Source organism: Drosophila virilis, chromosome 5 (genome assembly GCF_030788295.1).
Source record: "Drosophila virilis strain 15010-1051.87 chromosome 5, Dvir_AGI_RSII-ME, whole genome shotgun sequence".
Lineage (NCBI taxonomy): Eukaryota > Metazoa > Arthropoda > Insecta > Diptera > Drosophilidae > Drosophila > Drosophila virilis.
Window position 1 is genome coordinate 2,207,982 of NC_091547.1, and position 25,930 is coordinate 2,233,911.

The 25,930-nt window shown below is 43.6% G+C and overlaps 5 protein-coding genes across 6 annotated transcripts; 3 read left to right on the forward strand and 2 right to left on the reverse strand.

Moving 5' to 3' along the window:
• Window positions 1-585: 585 nt before the first annotated feature.
• On the reverse strand, window positions 586-22,363 carry Lrt (Leucine-rich tendon-specific protein). The gene is made up of 6 exons (XM_002059412.4): window positions 21,805-22,363; window positions 4,022-4,430; window positions 2,431-3,621; window positions 2,216-2,362; window positions 1,898-1,983; window positions 586-1,835 (listed from the first exon to the last, which is right to left on the reverse strand). Exons 1-6 carry the CDS (start codon window positions 21,819-21,821, stop codon window positions 1,205-1,207), a joined length of 2,481 nt encoding a protein of 826 aa, XP_002059448.2. The 5' UTR covers window positions 21,822-22,363; the 3' UTR covers window positions 586-1,204.
• LOC6635837 (lysozyme) lies at window positions 5,462-6,598 on the forward strand. Its single transcript, XM_002059413.4, has 4 exons — window positions 5,462-5,955; window positions 6,006-6,094; window positions 6,159-6,222; window positions 6,287-6,598. The coding sequence occupies exons 1-4, from the start codon at window positions 5,799-5,801 to the stop codon at window positions 6,418-6,420; spliced, it is 444 nt and encodes a 147-aa protein (XP_002059449.1). The 5' UTR covers window positions 5,462-5,798; the 3' UTR covers window positions 6,421-6,598.
• On the forward strand, window positions 7,511-9,934 carry LOC6635838 (lysozyme). 2 transcript variants are annotated; one of them, XM_002059414.4, is made up of 4 exons: window positions 7,511-7,757; window positions 9,000-9,185; window positions 9,247-9,399; window positions 9,506-9,933. In XM_002059414.4, exons 2-4 carry the CDS (start codon window positions 9,026-9,028, stop codon window positions 9,685-9,687), a joined length of 495 nt encoding a protein of 164 aa, XP_002059450.1. In that variant the 5' UTR covers window positions 7,511-7,757; window positions 9,000-9,025; the 3' UTR covers window positions 9,688-9,933. The 2 variants fall into 2 exon arrangements, with proteins under 2 accessions (XP_002059450.1, XP_070066291.1); XM_070210190.1 differs by lacking the exon at window positions 7,511-7,757 and having other exon boundaries at window positions 9,506-9,934.
• Window positions 22,364-22,496: 133 nt separating the features above from the next.
• Window positions 22,497-25,408, reverse strand: DMAP1 (DNA methyltransferase 1 associated protein 1). Its single transcript, XM_002059415.4, has 4 exons — window positions 25,213-25,408; window positions 24,765-25,154; window positions 24,122-24,711; window positions 22,497-24,058 (listed from the first exon to the last, which is right to left on the reverse strand). The coding sequence occupies exons 1-4, from the start codon at window positions 25,311-25,313 to the stop codon at window positions 23,838-23,840; spliced, it is 1,302 nt and encodes a 433-aa protein (XP_002059451.1). The 5' UTR covers window positions 25,314-25,408; the 3' UTR covers window positions 22,497-23,837.
• An 88-nt stretch (window positions 25,409-25,496) lies between these two features.
• Polr3K (RNA polymerase III subunit K) lies at window positions 25,497-25,927 on the forward strand. Its single transcript, XM_002059416.4, has 2 exons — window positions 25,497-25,677; window positions 25,742-25,927. The coding sequence occupies exons 1-2, from the start codon at window positions 25,537-25,539 to the stop codon at window positions 25,925-25,927; spliced, it is 327 nt and encodes a 108-aa protein (XP_002059452.1). The 5' UTR covers window positions 25,497-25,536.
• The last annotated feature ends 3 nt before the right edge of the window (window positions 25,928-25,930 follow it).

Consider the following 25,930-nt stretch of genomic DNA (forward strand, 5'->3'; position numbering starts at 1 on the left):
GTATTCTATGAGTTAGGCTCAAGGAATCTATATTGTTAATCGACATTTATTGGGTAAATTTTTATCTATAACTTAAAATAATCTTGATCTGAGTAAGGCAGATATTGCCAACAAGTAGTCCCTGATAGCTTACAGTAAGGCAAACGCACGCACATAGCTATATACCGCACTTTCAATGTGTACAGGGTATTAAAATGTTTGAGCAGCGCTGAGCCAACTTTGATTTCTTGGTGAGCGACAGCCAATAAACAGTGCCAACTAGACTGAAACGCTCCTCCTTGAATCCCGATTATCATGTTTGCTTTCTTACGCTAATTTTCCGGCGTGTACCCAAATCCTTAGGGAGCTCCGGTTATGAGCTCATTGCATGTCTAATTGTCGAATTCAGCTGAAAGCTGGGCGTGCTGCTGTGACGTCATATGCATGTTAATATCCCACTTAACATTATGCGTTCACACACTTACTATATTTGTATATAAATAGTACAATACCAAATGGCTGACCTTATGAAGGTTTCGATTTTTTGTTTTATGCACCGCTGTCGAACTCCGCCCACAGAGGCATTTGAAAACAATTTGTATGGACTGCATTGTGTGTGTGTTTATTATGATTATTCTGGTACTTTTAACATTTATTTATCCTGTTGCTTACTTATAATTTGTTTTGTGTGTGCTTGGTATGTGGTTAATAAATTATTAAAGCCTTATGCCTAGGGTCATGACTTACAATTTCTTAGGGCTAGAGGCTAACATTAGGGACAGAGGCGTCGTAAATATTTAATTCACTACTTCTAACAAACTTGTTACGATTAGCGTACAGCAAGGGAGAATAGTTCGCTGCGGAGTGCCGAAGTCTAAATACCCTTGCGTACAAATAGAGGTTCATTTTATTCCAAATTAAGAATACATAAACTATCTGCAAGGGCATAAAGTTAGGTATGCAGAGGGAAATATATATAGATAATTTCTCTTAGAATTTTATAGCTTGAGGGTTATTCCCAAGAAAGATACTTGCTTGTGTTGGTTAGTTTATGGCACAGTTTGGTTAGTGTTAGGCCAAGTATTTGGATTAGTGCAGGAGCCCTAACAGCGGCTCGTCCTTATAAGCAACTACTCTACATATGTCTTAGGGTATATCGGGTACAAGTGCTTGTACTATCACAAGTTTCCAGCGATTGGTTGGTTGGCTGAGTGCGGGTCGCCTTTCACAGGCTCGTCGTTGCCTGCAGCTTGAGGTAACGCGTCCCGTTCTCGGCATCCGCCATCCGAGCTATGTGATCCGAGGCGGCATAGCAGGTGGTCGCTGTGGGCGTGCCCGGTCTGCTGCTGTTCCTGCTGCTGTGGTTGTTGTTGTTGTTGTTGTTGTGGTGCTGCATGCTGCTGCTGTTGCTGCTGTTGAGACTGACATCGCCGGCGCCGGCGCTGACGGCTACGCCCTGGCGTATGCGTGTGGCGCCCCAAATCAAGACGACCACGGAAGTGACCAGGATGCCCAGACCCAAACCGGGCAGAAAACTCTTGTTCAGCGAATCGATGACATTGTAGCTGTGCATCAACGTTGGCGACGGCGGCGCGGAGGGCGGCTGCTGCGGATGCATTTGCTGCTGGCTGCCCGCAATGCTGTTGAATTGTCGCTTATTCAACGGATAATCCTCGCCAGACGCCAAATGCTCCGACTCCAGCTCATGCGGCGTGTAGTACGGACGACGCTGATACTGGCGCAGCACGGGCAGCGCGCCGGGACTGCTCAGCTGCAGCTGGGTTATGTTCGAGCAGCCAATGTTAAGATCTGCCTTGGGATTCTGCTCCTGCACCATGACCAGACAGAAACGGTAGCTGCAAAGGCAAGCAAATTATAACAAACGTGTGGGAATATATATTCAAAGTAAGTCACTTACCTCTCGCCTATGTCCAGGGAGGAGCTATCGGGCACTATGACGCTCACAGTGTTCTGACCATTGACGACCTTGCTCTCACAGTGGATCTACGGACAGAGAGAGTTGATTTTCGATTAGAGTCCTGGGTTGGTTAATTCATGTACATAAAATTCGCATACTCAAACGATTAGAACTACAGACTCGAACGATTCATAAATACGAAGTTCGAGCAGCTTGTTGTAGCAACATGTTCGAAGCGATTCGAGTTTGAAGCGAGCTAGATCGAAATAATTGTTCCAATATTCGAAACGCGTTTGAACTCTCGTTCCGTTTACTTACGGGTGAATTGTCTATGAGTATCTCATTGATGTTCTCCTCCTTGTAGACGAATATGGCATCACACATGTAATCCTTCTTGCTGAGATTCAGCAGCCAGGTCAATATAAGGCCGTAATCCGCCGAGTAGTGCAGTTCGTGCAGAATAATCTATGATGCGAAAAATGGGATTAAATTTGAATTTCCATTAGAGATAGAGAGCTGCTGAGATAGCATACCTCCTCCGACAAGTCCTTGACGTGCGCTGAGGTTTGATTGGGTTTGGCCAGCGTTTCCAGATGCTCCATTATATTAGCATTGTCCTTCTCCACATTGTCCATGTCACAGGTGAGCGTCTCGACGGGCACCTGCAGCAGCGGCGCGCCTTCCAGACGCGGCGGCGTCACGCAAGAAGCGCTCAAGCTGGACGACAGTTTGGAGACCTGCAGCCATTCGGCAAAGGGTCGTATGCTGCAGTCACAGGAGAGCGGATTATCCTGCATCTGCAGGCTCTGCAGCTCCTGTGCCCGATCCATGGCATTCCGTGCCACAATGGAGATGTCATTGCCGGCCAGACGCAGCTCACGCAGCGAGGGCAGCGGCGCAATCAGATCCGAGGTGAGTGCGCGCAGAAAGTTGTGCGTCAGATCGAGCATCGTGAGGCGCGTGAGATGCTGCAGCGAGGCGCTGGAAATGGCCACAATGCCATTGTAACTGAGATCTAGGCTGTCGAGGGCGCCGAGCCCATAGAAGGCGTGATCCTGCAGCACATCGATCTGATTGTGGCGCAGCGAGAGGCTAACCAGGCGGGAAAAGTTCGCCAGCGCCTTGTTCTGTATGCTCTTGATCATGTTGCGATTAAGATTCAGATTCTCGAGGTTGCGCAGGCCCGGCAGCGTCTGTTCGCTGAGAGGACCATTCAGATTGTTGGCCGTCAGATCCAGCTGGCGCAGGCTCAGGCACTGGCTCAGCGCCTTCAGGCTCTGCGCATAGTCGCCCAGCCGATTGCCGCCCAGCTTGAGCACCTCCAGCTTGCGCAGGCTGCTGAAGGTGCGCTGCGATATGCTCGAGATCTGATTGTTGCTCAGCTCCAGATACACCAGATTGCTCAGGCCGACAAAATCAGCCGTGCCCAGCGCCTTGATCTTGTTGTTGGCCAAGTCCAGGCGCTCCAGCGTGCTCAGGGTGGACAGCGCATTCCAGGGCACGCTGAGCAACGCATTGCCTGGCAGACCCAAGGCCTGCAGCGGTCCCTTGATGCCCAGAAATGCGGACTTATGCACACGCTTGATCTCGCCGGATGAGATGACCAGGCCGTGCAGCGAGATGCCATCGAATATCTTGGCGTCGCTCAGGAAGGTCACGTTACGCAGCGAGCAGTCCAGCAACGAGATGGAATACGGTGAACTACGTAACCTGTCCGCCAGCAACTGTGGATAAAGGAATATCGAAAAGAACTCGATTATACAACTGATGAAAATTCCGGTTGGAGCCCTAAACTGGGTCTAACTTTGAAATCAAACATTTTGCTTCTCTCGGAAGAATAATTTTCGCTCTAGACCTTTTCCTTAAGAACTAGGTGATTCTCCTTTAGAGAATGTGGCTTAGGAGAAGAGGGAAGCATTATTCTCTTTAATTCTTCTGTTCTTTGGTAAACGATTAGCCCCAAGCCCAGAAAATGATTCTTGTAAGATCCGTTTAGTCTACCTATCGTGTATTCAACTAACTTCACGGACTGACGTGAGAGCTACTAATGAAATGGAGTTGTCTGTGTACATAAGCTTTTTAAACAAACCTGTCCTGGATTATGTCTGGGTTAGGTCTACTCACCAAAAGTCCATGCAGATCGATGTTGCAGCGCAGCGTATGGGGCAGATCGCAGCCGCATTCGAGCTCGGCGTTGCGTGTGCCCGAAATGTTGGGGCACTTCCACTCGAGCAGGCCATCGGTGTCCACGGGCAACGGCAGCGAGGAGACCTCCTCGGCCTTGCGCTTCTTGGGCGAGCTCTTGTTAAAGTATTTGCCCGTTGCCATCTTCGACTTGGACTTGGGCGTGACGGCATTATAGGCGGACACTGCCGCAGCCGATATAACATAGGCGCTGACTGTGGTGGCTGTGGACGAGGTGCTGCTGGCGGGGGTGGAGCTGCTGGGGGGGCTGGTGCTGCTGGGGGTGGCATCCTCCAGCAGATCCTCCAGTTGGTTGGCTGTGGCCAGCGAAAGAGCCAGCAGCAGGCAGCTGAAATGGAAAAATTTCGTTAGCTCATGGAAACTTTTTTCATATTTTTGTTATTGTTGTTGTTGTTGTTGATATTGTTGACAAATGTATTTGTGAAATTGCATTTGCATAGAGCATAAGTGGAAGAATTGGAATTGTGCGTTTTTGTTTTTTAGGTCAAGCAGCGCAGACACAGCCCGCGATAAACTTACACAGATACAACTGCAGGCCGAGCTACAGATACAGATACAGATACAGATACGGTGCGATAGTCAGAGATACATTCCATACAGATATGCATCTGTGCAAGACAATTTGCCAATTTAGCGCTTAACGCAATCAAAGGCGTGCGATTTATTGTCCGAGATACTTTTGTAACGCTCGCATAAATAGACAAATAGGCTACGGCGACGTGACATCGATTCAACGGCCGAGCACACACATTTCCCAATTTTCACGCCATCTCTTTCCACAGCTGAAAGCGAAAGCAACGCAATAACTGTTCAAATGACATTGTTGTTGCAGTTGTTATTGTTGCTATTTTTGTTCTTGTTGTTGCTGATGACGTTGCCCCCGCATGCTAATTGAACTTGTTCTGATGCTACACTAATCAAGTGATATGTTGATTTTGTCATGAAATATGTCTATCAGTAATAAAATTAACAAATGATAAAGAGATCGCTGGTTCGAATCCTATGCTAGTTTATGCGTGACGTACGATGATTTTATCAAAACATATTTCCATTTGCAATTAAAACAATGAGCTAGTTATTTAGATAAAGGAAAAAGAGAGGTCGCTGGCTCAAATCCTAGACTAGTTCTTGCATGAAGTATGATTATTTAGTCATGAAATATGTCTATTAAAAAGAGAGGTCGCCGTTTCGAATTCTAGGCTAGTGCTCACATATAGCATAGTACTAGCTGAAAGCTTTCGGTACTAATTTATTCAACAGACTGGAGTTTGAATATATTGTCTTGGCATTTATTTATAAAAAGAAGTTTTCCAGCTCAGTTCGAAGAGCCCACAAAAGGCATTAACTGGATCAAGTGTCCATTGCCAAAAGAGATGCCTTTTGATATTTTCACTTCAGGAATTTGCATTAGGGTATTCAATCTTCGTCAGGCCCAAGTTTAGCTGTTTGATCTTGTTATTGTTGTGTGTCGTATGTGTGTCAATTTGTCTAGCAAGAAAACTGCGTGCGAGGCTTTAAAAGGTCCGATTTCGGGCGCTACGCGTGTTTAGTTGTAGTTTGGCAGTTGCTGCGGAAGCGCTTTACCATTAAAGTGGTCCAGGCACCCAAACGACCAATCAATCAGTCAGTCAGTCAGTCGGTCAGTCAGTCCGTCAGTCGGTCCATCTGTAAGAATCGATAGTCTAGAGTTAAACAAATGGCTGAGCGGTGCAGCAAATCGAACGCCATTGTCCTGAGCCTGAGCCTGATCCTGCTGCTGTCGCTGTCAGCGACGCAGTCCAAGCTGCTGACACGCTGCCAGCTGGCCAAGGAGCTGCTGCGTCACGACTTTCCGCGCAGCTATCTGTCCAATTGTAAGTAGTTGCAGTCAGTTCAGCTCAAAGCCCCTAACCATTTGCCGCAGGGGTCTGCCTGGTCGAGTCGGAGAGCGGACGCAGCACCTCGAAGTCCATGCAGCTGCCCAATCAGAGCGTCAGCTACGGACTCTTTCAGGTAGGTGCCACGTCATTTGGCCAGCGTCTGTTGCCATTGATAACTCCAACCAGCCCATCAACAGATTAACAGCAAGAACTGGTGTCGCAAGGGCCGTCGCGGTGGCATCTGCAACATCAAATGCGAAGGTAAACCCTAGCCTTAGCCCGTTTATTTACGTCAGAATGTAGCCGAAATGTAATTCCTTGACAGAGTTCCTGAACGATGAAATCTCCGATGATTCGCGCTGTGCCATGCAGATCTTCAATCGTCACGGCTTCCAGGCCTGGCCCGGCTGGATGAGCAAATGTCGCGGCCGTACGCTGCCCGATGTCTCCCGCTGCTAAGATCGCCCCTCTACCCCGCCCACCCTCCACCCATCGAAATGGCGCCTCTGGCATTTTGGAGGAGCCGAGTTCAGCTTCTTAGTTCTAAACATATATGCTAGCTGTTAGGTTTAAGTTTCGCTCGATTCATTGGTTCATTCAATTATATAATAGACATATTGGGTTCATATTGCTTCAAGATTACGTTTTTCCAAGAATTGCCCTTATCAGTACGACGGGGGAAAAAAAAAACAACACCAAATGCAGCTTTCAATTTGTTATTTAAACATTTCTCTGCCAATTCCGCCTTCTATGCCGTGTTTGCAATTAAAGACAAAGGTAAAGGGTATATTCGCTTGCATCTATATGAAGCTTTTCCTATTTGCCACGATTTCTATCTATGTATTGCGTAACTGAAGAGTTAGCATCAGCTAAATTTGGTAAGCTCCATCCGCTTTAGAACTTTCAGAATGGGTTTAATTGTGTCTTAATTTTAGTGGTTGTACAGTTAGGTAAAATGTTAACTAAAATGAGAACTAAAAGAGAACTCACCAAACGTAAGAAACGCTTTTAGTCTCAGTTACATTTGAGCACTTATCGATATTTATCGATTTTGAGTGTTTGGGCAAATGTTTTCGAGTAAATAAGTTCGATAAATCTTGGTGATCGATGGATTTGTCGTAGAGAGAAAGGCAAAGCCCTACATTATACAGAGTAACTCGCAGTCGTGCTGACCGCAAGCATTTGTTGAGATAACCAAATTTGATCAATTGATAAAGTTTTGAGCAACTGCTGATAAGTGCGAGCAAATACCAGAGGTGTTCAGATAAATTGCGAAATGCAGCAAGCCCAAATAAAGTGCTTTCCCCAACAAACAAGCAGCTCGGGCAGGGTCTGATTTGGGTATATATAAGCCTCGGCTTATCACTAAATCGCAACAACAACAACTACATTATTTTAATATGTATTTAGTGGCGAGTACTGAGACAGAGAGCGTAACTAATTTGTTTACTTGTATTTTATTCATTTCGTGAGCGAAGAGCGCAGAGCAGCCGCATAAATAGGCGGCACTGCGAGCGCAAGTTTCCATTGAATGAGAGTTTTTTGTTTTGGCAAGAATACTTTTAAATTATTTGCATTGTTTATTATATATATTCGTTTAGTATCTGTGTGGGGGCCCGCAGCGCCGCACATGCGAAGCGCCAGCTCACGTCCAAATTGAAACTATAAAGCCTCTCGAAAACTCGAATACTCGAATACAAAAGAACAGATCCGCAGTCGCAATCGTGTTGAAACTAGTTTTTTTTTTTTTATTGCCGCGTCGCGTCTGCTCCACAGTGTTCAGTTAATTAACAAAGGTAAACATTGTAATTGCTTCGTAATTAAGTCAACCAGTGCTTTTTTGCCAAAAAAAAAAACAAATTACTTTTTTATGCGTTTATTGAATACAAAGTATTTGGCAGTTGTTTTGCTTTTATAAGCCATTCGGCTTGTCGTGCCATATTCCTATTTATATATCTATTTGCATATATCAGCAGTTGTTGAGGCCCGATCGGATTGTAGTCCCACAAAAACAGAGTCTTTAAATGGGTTGAAATATACGATTCCAAGAGTTCCAAAATATATATCTATTTTCAGATAGCAGCAGCTTTTTCTTGGAAGTTGTTTTTACTCCCAGCCTTAGTTTAAGTTTATAAACTTAATTCCAAGAGCTGTCAATTCGCGATATTTGTACGCCCTCTTTCAGATTGAAAATAGAGATTTGCTATATCTTGGTAATAGTTAAAGGCGGTGCCATAAAATAAATAAATTAGTTATAGATCATTAACAATTTTATTATGCGACATATTCAGAGAAACGTTTAGGCAAAAATGTATATAGAAAACTTTATTGCTTTTGCTAGTTATCTCAGCTTTATTGTATGCCTATATACATTTTGTTTTAATCACAATGACAAGACTTTCGCATAGAAAACGTATCTCCTCGCTGGATTATCCGCAGCAAACAGTTCTCCTCTCTCTCAACAGACAGACGTGTGCTGACAGGTTTTCTTTTGTTGCTGGTTTGTTTGCTTAGCCGCGACTTTTTGGTAACTTGTTGGGTAAATCAATAGATATTGTGCTTCAAACAATGACTTAAAATATTATTATTCTTATTAATAAGCTTTAAAGTGCTAATAAATGGCACATCATAAATCCCATGGCAGCCGGACAGCTTGAAGAAGCCTGTCTTTCCGCTGAATTATCAAACCTTGTCTAAGACAAAACAGAAAACTACGAACTCCTAATGCCCTTTTATGTTATGATAAACAGAAGAGTGGAATGACAGATAGCTCGTCTAAATTAAGCTCGATTTTAATGCCAATCGATGATGCGCAATGCAAGCTTAAAGTTTTCCCGTCCGTATATTGATGCACCCAGCCAAGCCTGTTGAACCTTTGACCTATTCGTGTGTAGACAGAATGTATGCCCATATTTAATTAGGCGCATTTAGCGGGGTAGAAATCGAGTGCCCATTCCTGGAACCAATGAATATAATCTACATTTAAATACACGCAAGCTCACATACACTAACATTTATTTGTTTTCATGTACCCAAAGTCAACACAACTCGATTGCTGCCAGAAATGTCGCGTGAAAATGTTCGGATGTCGGTTCCACTGCTGCTCCTCTGCCTGCTGATGATGATGGGTGCAAAGGGTGTGGAATCCAAGAAGTATATGCGCTGCGAGCTGACCCGTGTGCTGGTGGAGACCTACAGATTCCAAAAGACGCTAATGTCCAATTGTAAGTATTATTCATCCATCTTTGGGCTTTGGTGAAATTATAATAATGTTAAACTATTTAGGGATCTGCCTGGTGGAGCATGAGAGCTCCTTGGATACGAACAAGGTGACGAGCAAAGAGAACAATAGCAAGAACTATGGCCTATTCCAAATCAACAGCAGGGACTACTGTGCCGAGGGACGCCGGGGTGGACTGTGCAACATGAAATGTGAAGGTAGGCGACATAATTCCTCTTATGTCGTTTAAATGCGATACAATTCCGAGATATTTCGCTTGTTGAACTTATATTCGATTATAATTCATATTCAAATGCTTTTCAGATCTCTCCAACGATGATATTTCGGATGATATTGCCTGCGCCAAGACCATACAACAGCGCGACGGCTTCAAATATTGGAAGGGCTGGAGTCGGTATTGCCGCAACACACAGAACCTGCCCAATTTGGATGTCACCTGCAAGCTGAGCACTTTATCGCCCATACGGAGTCCCAATTCGTTTTAGAAAGGCAGCATGATTCAAATATCTTCAAGCGGAGCTACTTATATTTTATTTTAAGAAATCACATTCCAAATTCAATGAATTTGCAATCCCAATTGGAACTGTTGACAATTGTGCACAGTTTTACTTCAGGTATTAGTTCTGGCTTTCTTATTTGTTAGCAATGCTTAAGAAAATACTTTGTGCATATATTTTATACAAGAGTTGTAAGGTAAATATTTTACAAAATATAAATATAATAAAACCAAATCAAATTTTTCCTTGATCATGGCGAAAAATACCGGGAAAATACGGTCCGATTTCGGAATGATATACCTCTTTCTACTCGTACGGATGCCGACTATCGATTGCCATCCAAAAATCCGCATTCTAAGAGATGACCCAAAATCAGAAAAAATACCAAAAATGACATTTCATAAACTTTGATGGCATTCGATTCTGTAGACCTCCGTGAGTTAACCCTCCCAATATGAGCGGAATCAAGCTTGATTTGGCCAAGATATGGCCATTTAAAATTTTCGAAAAAATTCGAATTATTATAGTGTCGTACGCGAAGATATGACGCTTCGAAACGACATAACCTCCGCCGCTTTAGAATTCACGGGGAGATATGACGCTTCGAAACGATATACCTCCGCCGCTCTAAAATTGACGGGAAGATGTGACGCTTCGAAACGACATAGCTCCGCCGCTCTAGAATTGACGCGGAGATATGACGCTTCGAAACGACATAGCTCCGCCGCTCTAGAATACACGCGGAGATATGACGTTTCGAAACGACATAGCTCCGCCGCTCTAGATTTCACGGGGAGATATGACGCTTCGAAACGACATAGCTCCGCCGCTCTAGAATTGACGCGGAGATATGACGTTTCGAAACGACATAACCTCCGCCGCTCTAGAATTGACGCGGAGATATGACGTTTCGAAACGACATAGCTCCGCCGCTCTAGAATTGGCGGGGAGATATGACGCTTCGAAACGACATAGCTCCGTCGCTCTAGATTTCACGGGGAGATATGACGCTTCGAAACGACATAGCTCCGCCGCTCTAGATTTCACGGGGAGATATGACGCTTCGAAACGACATAGCTCCGCCGCTCTAAAATTGAGGGGGAGATGTGACGTTTCGAAACGACATAGCTCCGCCGCTCTAGAATTGACGCGGAGATATGACGTTTCGAAACGACATAGCTCCGCCGCTCTAGAATTGTCGCGGAGATATGACGTTTCGAAACGACATAGCTCCGCCGCTCTAGAATTGTCGCGGAGATGTGACGTTTCGAAACGACATAGCTCCGCCGCTCTAGAATTGACGCGGAGATATGACGTTTCGAAACGACATAGCTCCGCCGCTCTAGAATTGTCGCGGAGATATGTCGCTTCGAAACGACATAGCTCCGCCGCTCTAGATTTCACGGGGAGATATGACGCTTCGAAACGACATAGCTCCGCCGCTCTAAAATTGAGGGGGAGATGTGACGTTTCGAAACGACATAGCTCCGCCGCTCTAGAATTGTCGCGGAGATGTGACGTTTCGAAACGACATAGCTCCGCCGCTCTAGAATTGACGCGGAGATATGACGTTTCGAAACGACATAGCTCCGCCGCTCTAAAATTGAGGGGGAGATATGTCGCTTCGAAACGACATAGCTCCGCCGCTCTAAAATTGAGGGGGAGATGTGACGTTTCGAAACGACATAGCTCCGCCGCTCTAGAATTGACGCGGAGATATGTCGCTTCGAAACGACATAACTTCCTTGATTTGGTCGGTCAGTTTTGATACAAATCCCAGCTGAAGTACCAGGCGAACAGAATCAGCAAGTAGGTTTTGTATCCACCATACAAAATAAAAATCAGCGACTGATATTTTTCTTTGCATACCTTAAGGGGCATATTGGGCCGTTAAATTTAAATTTGAATTTAAATGAGTCCCTCAACCGTCGACCAAAAATTAACGTTATTTTCAAAAGAAATTGTTAATCGTAACGTTATTTAACGCCTAAATGGGCCGTTTGGAAGAGGATTGCGGTGTGCCTTGGCCAAAAGTATGTGCTCGTCCTGCTGATTCGGAATATGCAATAAACAGGGCGAAAATCGCTCAAAAAGCTGAAAAAATGAGACTATCAGGGGCATCAGGTCATGGGTCAGGGGCATGAAAAAAGGGCATTCATACATATTGTGGACCATATCCTTGCGCATTCTGCAAGGCTTAGTGCTTTGGGCATTTAGGTTCACCAGGACTATGTCTGTGGTATATGACCAAAGATATTGGGGTCAACTAGGAACCATCTTCTGTTTCGTACGCAAGCGAGGCAGATTTTGCTGAAAACTACAAAATCCGCTGTAGCTCAAACGATATTACTCTTAGGGAACGGGACTTTGATATTTAAATAACTGTAATACTTTAATAATTGAAATATTTCCCGAAGTCAATTTCGAACTGTTTTCCCGAGATATGTCGTCTAAAAAGCCGCGGAGAACGACTGTCGAGTTGGCATAAATTTGTATTTTTGTCACAGATATACATATTTATAGCAGCAGCATGTTTTATATATTCAGCTAGCTCTGGCACCACGCCCACGCCCACGCCCACGCCCAGCAGCAGCAGCAGCAGCAACAACGATCAGCTAGACGTGGGCGTCTTGACTTTCTGCAGCTTGATCTGAACGCCTCGGCAAACTCTGGCGACATCGGGCTTGGGCATCTGAGCACTTCCTGGACGCCTCCTGCAGCTATCTGTCTGCCTGGTTGCCTGGCTGCCTGGCTGCCTGGCTGCAAGGGCGTAGGACAGCCTACGGCTTTTTGGCCTAATGAAATGCAGTTTGCTGTAGGTAAGAGCAGAATGAATTGTTGCAGCCAACGCCTGTCTCCGAGTTCGAAGATACTTTGGCAAGGTTCTCTGAACTACTTTAGATGCAGATAGACATTTACGAGCGTTCACTTTGTAATTGATAGGCTGTGGCTAGTTGCCAGTTGGGTAATACAAAACCAACAGCAATTCTCGCACAATTCTCCGGTATTGTCTACAATATCATTTGCATTTCCGTTCAACAAAAGCGGCATTTCCGTTTTGTGGATGCCACACGGACAACAAACCGAAAGCGAAACAATGCAACATCTTTTTTTATTTTTCACTCTACAATGCGCCGCAGCCCAGCAGGCAAGCGTGCAAGCGGCAACAATAACAGCAACAACAACAATAATAATAATAATAATAACAATAACAATAAGCACAATACGCGGCAGCAGGTGAAGCTACAAATGAAACTCAAAAATCAGAGCGTAACTACAAAATTACAATGCGCAATGGTCAAACATGGCCAGAGCTGTTGTTGTTGTTGTTGCTGCTGTTCCATTAGAATGCGTTTTGCATATGTACGTGGTCAAAATAAATCACAAAGAACAACAACAACAACAACAACAACAACAATAATGTGTTGTGCTTTGCTGCGTAGTTGTTTAAAAGGCAGCAACATCCTCTGCAAAGCGGCCGCTCACCTCAAACATTTTGAAATGCAGCTCAGCGCCCGACTCCTGCAACCCAGCGCCCAGCTTTTAAGCTGCAGTCAGACAAAAAAAAAAGCTAGAAAAGTAGCTAAATTGTAACTATCAAAAGAATTTATCAGCATTGAAAAGCTGTGTAATGATGCCCTTTTGCTTGTTTAAGCTACGAATAATTTATATAATTTCTATAATTTATTTTATAATTTATTATTAACAATATTTTTAATAAATTTGTATTAGCTGATTTGCGTTTTATTTCGTTATTTATCTATTTTTATAAATATTTGTTTATATTTGTTAATATGATGAAAATATTTATACAAAAATGTGAAATATACATTTGATATAGTAGAAAACGCAAAAAGTGATGTCCCTTATAAATGTTAATGCCCATGGCAATGCTCATGTTAACCCAAATTCTGCGAGCAAATCGACAAGAACTTGGTTTAAAGACGTGCAGCTGGCATTTAATGTTGCTTGCTTTAAAATAAAGCCAAACTTGTGAAGTTAGTAAGCCTTATTGTGACAATAAGTTAGCGGAAAAAGGCTAAAGGCGTTTAAGGAAAAAAGCCAGAATTGTTGCTGCTCGAAAAACTTTACCTTCACTTTGTAATGAGAGCCAGTTTTGACGGGAAACAAGCTAGGCTAGCTGCACTGCCTGCAACGCCCTTTTTGTCACGCCAACTGGCCACAACAACGACAACAACAACAACAACAACAACACAAAAACAAATGGCCAAATGTAATGTTCGAAACGTTTCAGTGCGTTTAATTTCCGCTGTCGCTGCTGCGGCTATGGCTGCTGTTGCTTGTCTTCTGGTCAGCTTTATGTTTTGGTCAGGTCGTCAATGTCGCTGGCCAGCTAATTATGTATTAAATGCATTGACAACAACAGCAACAGCAGCTCAAAATTTGATGTGGTCTAGGCCAACAACAACACACGCAGCGACCACGCCCTTGAGCTGAAGCGGATCTCCTGGTGCCTTGGCCTCCATAGATCCTGGCTGCTGACTCAGCGCCCAGGCGAAATGTGCTAATCGTATATCCATTTGCCTGGCGTCTAGACGGCATTGGCAGCCAACTTGTTTGCGATCTCAGGTTCTGCTTTTTTAGCACACGCTCGCTAATCAAGCCAACATCAAGAGACGCAAGAGCTGCGCACCAAAGACGCCAGCAGGCCAATCCGCAGCCAGTTTCACATTAACATTCTTCTCAGCAGTCGCGTCTCCCACACATTAAAAGCGTGTACATATACTATTTAATTTATAGAAAATTTTAAATACCCTTTCTTAGTGCTTACTCAAAACTAGTCTAGAAATATGTTCGGCCTCTTTTCTTTACATTCAATTCATTTTTTGTACAACTAACTTGTAAATATTAAACTAAATCCTTTGCTGTACAACTACCTTGTGAATGTTAAGCCACATGTTAATGTTCATGCTAGTGCTAAGCTCTATATCCAGCTGCTAGCTCAAGTCTAGCTATCCAATCGAAGCTCAGAGCACAACCAGAGCTGTTTGTGTAGGCGCAATTATATCGCCGCGAAAAGCCATCCAGCGAAGACGGCAACAGCGCTGGCCTCAAAGCAAAAGCAGCTCTGGCCAAAAATGAATTCACAACTGGCTGAAATTAAGGCACGTCAACGGAAATAAACCTTCTTTTTCATTTTGTTTGCCCCTTGCTCTCTGCTTTGTGCTCGCACAGCCAAATGACTCAAAATGTGTTGTTGGTAACGGCATTGCAGCGTTTTCTGAGGAACCAGATGAAGCTCTTTTATTATACGTGGAGCTCATTGCAAATGGGCTAGAAAAGGGCATGATGAGTTTGTGCACATTTATGCAACAGGCAGAAGAGGCAAGCTTCGATTGTGTAAAGGTATGTCTGAATGAACGCTTGTCGCTCGAAAACCACGAAAACTTAAAATGTTATACGCCAACTTCTATAACATCGCCAAATTATACTTGAGAGGCAGACTTATATGCTCCTGAAAGTTTCATAAATATCAGACAATAAACAGCACAGTTATTCAAGAGGAACAAGGGCAAGAAGGGATGCGTGTGTCGAGGGTATCTTCTAGTTGGGCACTCCAGACCGCAACACTCCGACTTGTTGCTCTTTTTGCTTGCAGACGTGCTCTGAATGTGGCCATTCTTGCTGCGGTGCCGTTGATGCTGACGATGTGCAGATACAGATACAGATACAGATTCAGATACAGATACATATGATAATGATGTTGAAATTCTGAAAGGCTGCGTGTATGTGTGAGTGTGTGTGCGCCAAGCCACACACCACGCGCAGCTGACTTTTGAGTCAAAATTTCGATGACTATCATTAGCGAAACTGATTTAGAAGCTGGGCCCAGTCTACGGCCAACAGATGAGTTCATTTCGCTGCGATTGAGCTGATTTACGAAATCTCAACCTGTTCGCAGTGCAATCGCAACAACAAAGATGTTGGCCGCCCGCTGCGCTTCATTTGAGCGCCCACTGTGCAATGGGGCACGAAAAAAGCAGATATATTAATAATAAACAAAAAAACAGAGGCGATAATCGCTGCAATCGCGCGGCCTGTCTCCAGCTGCTTAGCCAGGCCAAAAAGTGAGCGCATGCGAAAACTGATTTTCACATAATTTAATGCCAAATTGGCACGCAAGTAACACACACACACACACACACACACACACACACACACAACAAAAACAATACATCGAAATTGTCTTTTTTTTTTCAACATATTTGCGCTCCCAAAATGGCCAAAAACATGCGATAAGCCACTGAACAATTAAAAACGCGTTTATTGTTGTTGTTGCGGTTCGCCTTCTTTGGTGTGGCAATAAGCCAAAGTCGAATTAAATAAGCGAAGCACGCGCTGACATCGCCACGAACAGCAAATGCCCTGCCAAAAAGAGTGCCTGAGTACATAATAAAAATTTGAACATATAGTTGCCTAACTTTTTCAAAATATTTTAACACAATCTTCAACATTAGGTAATTGTTAAGAATTATTTAAATTAGTTAGCTAAGCAGCCAAAACATGCCTAGGGCATGCGCTCAGGGGCAAACAGTGCCTATTGAAAGTAAATGACAGTTGTGCTTACTTTTTACTTGTCACTGGCCATGCGGCAACAAATTGTTGCAGCTGCTACTGTACAGCTGACCCGAGGCCAGAAATTTGTTAAGAGAAACAGTCAAATTAGGCAACATGTTGCCAATAATGACAGCAACATGTTGCGGCAAGTAGCAAAGGCCAAAGGCCAAAGCTCGACTTGGCTTTGCCAAATTCAATAACAACCTGCTGCTGCTACTGCTAATGCTAATGCTAATGCTGCTGCATTGTTAACGCTCGAACGAGCGCCAAAACAGCATCAAAATACGCTCGAAAGCGCAACGAAATTTAACTGCCGCAGGCGTAATGACAGCCATGTGCACATGAATAGAAACAGTTGAATTAAAAAGAGCATAGAGAAGTAGAATGAGGAGAAGTAGAATATGCTGACATACAACAAACATTTATATATTTCTGTAAATAGATATATATAAAAATCAAATATATAATAATGAGAGAATGAAGACAGAGAAGAATGAATGTCACAAAGTCCTGAGGCTTTCATCTTACTTAAATGTCAGCTGTAACTATTCGCATGCCCAGTGCTGTAAATGGGCATACACATAATTCAGTTGGGAGCACTTTGATGCGTTTCTCTGTTATTTTCGCAGCAAGTGTGACAAATGAAATTTATGCACAGCGCGTGAAAATAGTAAAAGTTGCGGCCAGGCAAAGGTCACAATGTCACGCAAGACAAACAGGGAGTGAGTGAGAGAGAGAAAGAGAGAGGGGGGTTTCTGCCTTTAAGTGGCTGCAACCACATACGTGCGGCAAACAAAAGCCACCGCAGCAGCAGCAGCTGTTGCTGCTGTTTTCAATGCAAACTTGTTGCTGTGCGAAATGGAAATCGTGTGCGGGGCAGGAAACCGTCAAGGGATTTGATTGTCGTCCGTCCTTTACAAGGGCCTTGCCTGCGAGTGCGCATTGTGTGGCTGCGTATTAAGACGGAAACGGATGTTGTCCTTGCGCTCCGGCAAAACAAACAAAAGCCCAGCCCATTCCCAGGAATTAAATGCAGCAGCGCTTGAATTACACAAATACACTCATACATATATATATATATATATGTATCGACAGCAAACAGTAGCACGTCTAGTATTTATTTCTTTTGGCAATGAGCTCAGTGGCAGCTTCGTCCATAGAAATGTGTCAAAAGTTAAGCCTATTAAGTAGAAAAGAAGCAAAATTGCGGCTAGCGCTTGAAATGCTTTCGCAAAAAACGAAAGACTTAGGCAACAAACTCGAGCAGCGAGCAGTTAGGCAAGCGGCCAGCGTGGGCAGTGCACTTTTCTTTTTTAATTAGTTAACGTGCACGTTAACCTTAACGTGAACGTCAACCAAAAGCGGACCAAAGGCAATTTAAATGAGCATCCTACGGGCGCGCGCGCGGGCCCATAAATAAAACGCCAAATTACTTTTAGTTGTAGCTGCCAATGCCGCAGGGCGCATTCATATGCAAATGCCATACAAAATACACACACAAATGAAATGTGTTTAAGCCAAAAAAAAAAAATGCAACAGCAGCAGCGGCAGCAGCGGCAGCAACGGGCTGCACTGAATGAATATAAAAAACCAATTTAATTTAAATGAAATTCAGTTTGTGCAGGTAACAGACCCAAGCTACGTGTTGTTGTTGTTGTTGCTGCTGCTGCTGCTGCTGCTGCTGCTGCCTCTGTTGTGGCTGGAACGGAAACGGGCCAGGTTCTAGAGTCCATAAAATGAGTGATTTGGGCGCGCGACTGCAGACAAATCCCGGCTTAAAGTCATTTCGAAAACGGTTTGTTTACCTTGCGGGATTAACCAACTGCTGTTTGCATTTGTATTTCATTTGCTTTGTGCTTATTTCGATATATTTGAATGGCCAAGTTTATTGGATGGCATTATTATTGGGCCAACAAAAGACGCGGCCAAGAAACTTAACAAAACCAAAAATTGCTGTCACTTATTAGGCATTTTTAATTGTTCAAGTGCCGCTGCTTACAGGTGAGTGAGTGTGAGTGTGTGTGTGTGTGTGTGTGTTCAATTAAAAAGTAATTTGCCTAACAAACAAACAACTTTACAAAAGCAGCGATCAGCTCAGCAGCAGCAGCAGCAGCTGAAAAAAAAGAAACAAATCCAGCAGACGCCCACACATTTCCGTTTCTCTCGGCCCACTCTCGAAATAATGTTAACCAATAATTTTTGTTGTACTTTTATTTGTTTTTGTTGGGCCACAGATGAAAAACAAGTTTGTAAACTAATTTGCAGCCGCTTGACAATATTGCCCGTCATTTAAGACTAGAGACACACAAAGAGAGACTAATACAAATACAAATACAGATTCAGCTACAAATATATAGCTATATATATAGATGTAGATGTAGATGTAGATATATATATATTTAGATAGACGAACATGAATGGGCAAAGTGGAATTATAGATAGACGATAGTTGCACTTGGCACAGAATTCAATTTTCATTAATGTCAAAGAAGTTTCTTTTACTAAAGTATTATTATTGAAAATTCATAAGTATTGATAAAATTTAGAAATATATATTTATAATTCAAAAATAAACTAAGCTTTTCAATAAACAGAAAAACATACTTTACTTGTCTGAGCGTCGCACTGACAAACGCCAAGTCGCTGGCTCAAACCCAGAGAAATGGAAAGTGAACAAAAGATGTTTCTTTTCAGTTTGTTCGTTTATTCTTCGGCAGGAGTATATTTATATATATATGTATGTTTTACATATTATGCTATATTTTGCTTGCCAAACAACATGACACATTCAGCAGACTCAGCAGTTGGCAGCGTATTAGCTGATGACTGAAAACCAACCCAAGTTCACAGCCCACGCATCGCTCGCGACGACGTCGACGCCGCCAACGCACGTGCATAATGCTAAATCGGCTGTTAATTGCGACATTTCGAAAGTCAAGACAAGTCAAGACCCGTAAAAAATAAAAAAACACGCCATATACTTAACACATATGCCAGCGCGTTCATAAAGCGTCTTATTTTTTACGGCTCAAAACTAATCGAAGGAAAACAAACAAGAAAACGGAAGAAAGCCAAGCGATTCCCATGCATGCTTTTCTTTTTTCAATTTGCCTCTAAATGGCATTAAATGAGCCGCACGACTGCGCCTGTCTGCGTGTGGGCGTGGTCAAGCGGCGAGCAGTTGGTCTAAAGTTGATATAAAGTTGCGTTACGGAAATGAATTGAAAATGGATCAAATTAATATTATTGTATGATTGTAAGAGGCTGCTTGACAATGCGGCTAACATGCCACACACACACGCACACACACACACGCACACACACAGTGGTATTTTAGCCCACACGTAGCGACATCAGTCTGTGAAAAGCACCGAAAAACCCACACACAAAATGCCAGCCGCTTAACTTGTATGTCAAGAAATTGTAGATGCTGTTTGTTGTTATTATTGTTGTTGTTGGCTGTACGAGTATTGGATGCTGCGGAGGAGTATGCTAAGTGAATGGCTCTAGCTGTGCACTGCGAGAAATGTGCCAGTGCTTTGTTCATTAGCAAAGAAATTGCCCAGGCAATGAGCACGAATTTGAGTACATAAATAAATTGAAATGCAGCTGCAGATGCTGCAAATGCGATGCGTTCAAAAGTTGTTCTTAATATGTGCACAAACGCAGCTATTTATTTGATTGCCGCTGCGGCGACATACTTATCGACATCAAGTGGGCAGCAGCTGGTGTTGTTGTTGTTGTTGTTGCTGCCAGTTGCCAGTTGCCAAATTTGGCAACTTGTTGTGGAGCAGCAGCAGGCGGGCACAACAACGGCCCCAACAAGTAGCACAGTTGTGTATTTCTTGTGAAGACTTTCCTGCTGCAAAATGACGGCTTATAAATGACGCCCACAGCCAGGCCAAACAAAAGACTTAGGCAACGAACTTGCTGCCAGCTCAGCTACACACAAACAAAAGAACAACACAACAACACAACTGTGGCTAAGCAAGCCAAGCGGCTAATGAGCACATGTAAAGCACTAAAAAATGTATATAAACATTAATTATGTACATTTATTCCCTCGCTTATTTCTGTTTCATTTTGTGCTCTTGCCCGAAAATAAAGGAAACGTTGTGGGCGTACGAAATGAAATGAAAATAAAACTCTGTTTATGTGCAACTGGCGAGCGCGGGAGCATGCTGTGAAAATTATGAACTAAGGAAATTAGAAAACATGGAAAGGTTGTCGAATAAAAGTCAACATAGAGAAACGAAAGAAAACAACGACAAAGCGCTAATTGCGCTTAAACTGAATAACCGCCTGTGTGTCTGTGTGTGTGGCTGTGTGTAAGGTGCGTAGGTTGAACAAACTTCTTGTCGGGGCCCCGCTTGGAGCCATTCAAGCTGTCAACAACAACAACAACAACGACGACAACGAAAGCAATCACATTACATTTAAGTCTTTCGTCTAGGTTTTCATTTTCTTCAATATGCACACACACACACACGCATAGACACATGTCTGTGTTTATAATTTTTGAAAACTTTAACGCATTTTGGTTTTTAAATGACAGCAGGCAGTCGCAATAATTGCCGCGCAACGGAAGTGCGGCTGTCTAACAAAGTTAGCAGCATTTCATGAGCTCAACCAAAACCTCATGACGCAACGCGTCAGATTTTACATAAATTAATAATAATACAAATACACATATAAGCTCTGGAAGAGTTCAAATGTCTATGACACATGTTGCTGTGACAAAAACTATTAAATACAAAAATTATATATTACACAATGAACTGATATTATAAAAGCCCAAATAATAGAATAGATTGGGCCTCAAAGCAAAGTTCATAGGGTCAAAAAGAGCTTGATTTGTTTCATCTGTGCCCAAATAATGCAATCGAACAGAACAGAATTTACATTTAAATAGACTTTGATATAGCTAACTGAAAGGCAAACTATTTAAGGCTTAGGAATTGCATACACGCAGAGACGGATGAGAAACTTGTTCGTTATTCATTTTGCAATGCATTAATATAGTTTATATTCAAAATCAAAGCGGCAGAGTATTTAAATAAACTATTATAGATTCTGAAACCTAGAAATTCGAAATACAAATCAGCGCTGCCTAATTCAATAATTACAAAGGCCTCTTCTAACTGCCAGCTATATTATTAGCGCTAAGTTCAAGGCCTGAGGCCAAGTCGAATAAAAGCATCATTAGACAACAATTTGTAATTAAGAACATTTTCAATCAACACACAATTTTATAGAGTCGCGGCATTTAAATATATATGCATATGGATCAAGCAAATATATGCAAACATAGCTTTGACAGGCACATTTAACATGCAGATCAGGTGGGCGTTGTCAGCTGGCTGACAGTATATTATAAATTTTGGTTAATATAATCAACAAAAATGTCGCTGCTATTGAATAAACATAGCAAATTTAATGGCCCATATTTTCAAACTGCTTAAAGAGTTAAATTAAAAAGGCCCGTAAATAAAGGCCGTGTGTGTGTTAGCCATAAATTTAACTCACCTTAGTTTGGGCCACATTTTGTCGAAGCAGCTAGCTATTTGTATTTGTCTGGAGTCTCTGCCTCCCACTCGCTCGGTGCGATTTATCAGCGTGCGAAACTTAAATAGCAGAATATGCGACACGATAACCGAGCCGATTTATCAGTCAACGAGACAATAAACCGCATTAACTTGACCGAATGTTTTATCTACCTGAGCTAAGCTGAGCTGAGCTGAGCTGAGAAACGCTTGCTGCTCCAGAACGCAAGTAAGCGCTTATTTAAAAATGCGATAAAGATCTTTACGGTGCACTTGGCTGGGGCCAGAGCCACGACGGGTCTGGGTCTGGGTCTGCGTCTGGGTCTAGTAGGTAACAATAATAACAATGTGCCGCTCAGTTGACACCGCCGGTCAGAGACAGAGACAGAGACAGGGACAGGGACATGACGCACACAGCATTTCATTCATGAACAAGTACAATAATCAAATACTACTATCAGGCACACAAAGAACCGGAAACGGATGCGACGACGTTTGCTTTTTGCTGTTTGTTTTCTGTTGCCTCTTGCCTCTACCCGGCTGCAGGACTCTTAAGGGCTGTGCGCGTTTCAGGTAACAAGCTAACGTTAAATGCCGACGGCCATTCAGAATTGTCAAATTAACATTTACAAGCACATTTGCATTTGCATTTGTCGGCTCAGATGCATTTCACGTTTTTACGTTTCGACATTTATTTACGATGTGCCTTTGGTATTTTTTTTAGGGTTTTTTTTTTGCTACTCAACAAGCGAATGACTGAAGCAGCGAACTTTGCACTGCACAACGTTTGCGCACACTTTACTTCTTATTTACACAACTGTTGCATGCGGCAGACACACTGAGCTATTGAAAAAACAGAGGCACGTTTCGAGAACAGCTAAGCCAGCTGCCAGCAACTGATCGCGCCGACGACAAAAACTCGACTGACTCAGAAACGCTCAGGTAAACGAGCTCGCGCCCGACACACAATGATGATTCGTACATGTTTCATTCACAAATACTAGTCGCCGCTTCAGCTGCTGCTGCCCAGTGCTGTCTGTTCAGCCGTTTTCTGACTGAATTACAGATCTTCCACTTGAATTGTTGAAAATTTCCATAATTATTGCCAGCTTGTGTTCAGAGAACTAATTAGTTTATTTTCAACACTGAATATACTAAGATTTTTTAAGCGCAGCTGGCAAAACTAGTACCAAACACTGAACATTTGTTCCTATGGACCATATTGTCAAATTACATTGAGCTTCTTTTTTGCAGCGGCAGCTGGTCACACTGATTTCAACAATAAACTCCTGATCCTTTCATATTGTCATATGAATTACAAATAATTTTAACATTGAATTCAGCTTTTTTTTTGTCCCAACATTGTCGCCTAAATAAGATGAATCAACTTATCAATTAAATGCAGCTATTTTGTAGCCTTTTTTTATACTTCATTCAGCTACTTTCTTGAAGCAGCAGCTGGCAACACTGTCGCTGAGTCAGGCGGCTGCTCGAAAGACCAGTCGACCGCCTCAACGCTGTGTGGGCAGCAGCAGCAGCAGCAGGCTTTGAATTGTACATTTCAACGCAGACAATTCCACAAAAGTTGCACTGCGGCTGGCCAAAGATTGCGATTGCATGCCAGCCATATTTGGCCAACACACACACACACGTCGCCGTGTAACCCAAATTCTGTTTGAAAACTAAGGCCAAGATCGTCTGGAGCATGGCTGGAAAAATAAATAAATCACAGCGAGAAAAAGTTCTCACACTCGCGGCAATCGCATGTTGACCGTTGGCTATTTGATTTTCACATATGATCAGTGGCCGCAAAAACAATTTTCTTCGTTTTTCCGTTTATTCTAACAACTAACTAGACTGGGAGTAGCGCACATGTACAAATAAAGCGAGTGGCAAACGGCAAACGGGTTACGCGCCGATAGCAACTGTTGTTGATGTTGGTTGCACTGATTAGTACACGCCGTGCGTATTGTCTTCCATGGAAACGGACGCGTCTGCGTCCAGCTATAAGCTGCCTTAATTTGCGCTAGGGTCCAGCGTTTCGCTCTTGATGGGCACCAACGAGGGCGGTATGTTGAGCGTCTTGCCCGGACAGGCGGCCTCGTATTGATGCTTGAGGCTCTCCATCTCGTAAATGCACGTGGACAGTGCCGTGCGCAGCTCGCAGAGCAGCACCATGTCCGAACGCAGCTCATTAAAGGATGTGCATATGTCTTCCGTGGGAGGTGGCGCAGGATCTATGGCCAGATGTCAAGCCATTTAAAGCCAATACAACTAAACTATTATTTCATTTAACTTACCAACTTTGAACTCTTGTATGGCCTGCTCCAGCGCTTTCACCTTGCGCTGTCCTATATTCGCGGGCAGTTTCATCTTTTGTGAGCGCAACGATACCCCAGAGCCGCGCAGATCGGCAAACTTGATGCCGCTGCTGCCTATTTCGATGGCATTTACCACAGAGTCCACTTTCGAGGGTCGCGGCTGATGATGCACCTTCTTCTTGTGCAGCTTCTTTTCGTATTTACGTGTGCTTGGCGTATTGGCCGCGTGCTCGTTTTGCTGATCCGCTTGGGAGATCAGTTTTTGTAGATCTTGTGTTTTGCGCTCTCGCTCCTTTTTTCGCGCCTCAATTTTCTTCATCTCATTGATGAGCATTTGCTCCTCTTCCACCTGCTGTGTGGTGCGCTTGAAGAGTTTCTCTAGCTGCTCTTTGCGCCGGCGCTCGTGTTCGGCATCATAGACATATGTTTTCTTCTCGCTGGACTGATTCTTAGCCTTGGCCAACAGTGCAATTACTTCATAATAGCGCTCCTTAAGCTCCTCCACGGTTTTGACGCCATGCTGCTGGCGATTCCAGCGATCCGCCATCACAATAAAGCGCAGGTCAAAGCTGGGTATGAATATTATTAGTTCAGTTGAGATAATACATATTTCACGCCTTACCGTCTGGCCAAGTCGAAGAGATGATCCGTTTGCACCTTGCTCCAATTTTGTATGTTGTTGCGCAGGTGTGCATTGTACTCGGTCATTGTGTAGCTAGGTATCTCCAGTTGCTTATTAAATTTGGCGAACGGGTAATCTGTGGAGTCATCGCTGACGCGTTTCCAATGATGAAAAACAGCCGCATCGTTGCGCGCCGGATTCGAGAATGGCGCCCACTCCCATTTGCGCACCTTCTTCATGCCCAGCCGAGCCTTGTTCTGTTTGTAGCCCGCACCAATGCCCAGTGCGGTGTCTGTGGGCAGCAAAGGCGGTGCATCCTTCTTGTCTGTGTACAACAGCGCAAAGACTTCGCGATGCATGCCCTCCGGACGCCGGGAAGCATGTTTGGTACTGCAAAAAATAAATGTTTTTTTCACGGGGGGAAATTGTGATGTACTATGGCACTTACCGCTCGAAATTGCGCTTCTTGGTGGCAAGAAAAGAGTCTCTGGTGATTTCAGGCGTATTAGCACGCTCAATGTCCAAAATATCACGTACATCAGCCGACATCTTGCGTTAATTTTACAATTTAAGAAAATGTATGAAAAAATTGCTTGTTTTGTATGCGGCTGTCGACTAGTGCTGGCTAACGCTGGACAAAGACTAATCGATAGCACTGTTAGCACAAGAGAGCCAACACTGTTAAATTTATTAGTGTTGCAAACTCTGTTAGGCGCAGAGCACAAACTCTGTTAAGTTAACAGTTGGCTTTTAAACGTGCTCGCATTTCGCGATGTTGTTTTTCTGCCCGTCTTGCGGCAATATATTAATTATTGAAGAGGACACGTCCAGCCACAGATTCACGTGCAACACGTGCCCATTTATATCGAAAATCAAGCGGAAAATATCCACAAAAACCTATCCGCGACTCAAGGTAAGTGCAACCACAGAATGATGCAATGTTTGTGTGTGCTCTCATTTGGCATTTCCAATCGCAGGAGGTTGATCACGTTTTGGGCGGTGTAGCTGCGTGGGAGAACGTGGACTCCACAGACGCTGAGTGCCCAGCCTGCTCACATAAGCGCGCCTACTTTATGCAAATACAAACACGCTCAGCGGATGAGCCCATGACCACATTCTACAAGTGCTGCAATCACCAGTGCGGTCACAACTGGCGCGACTAGACT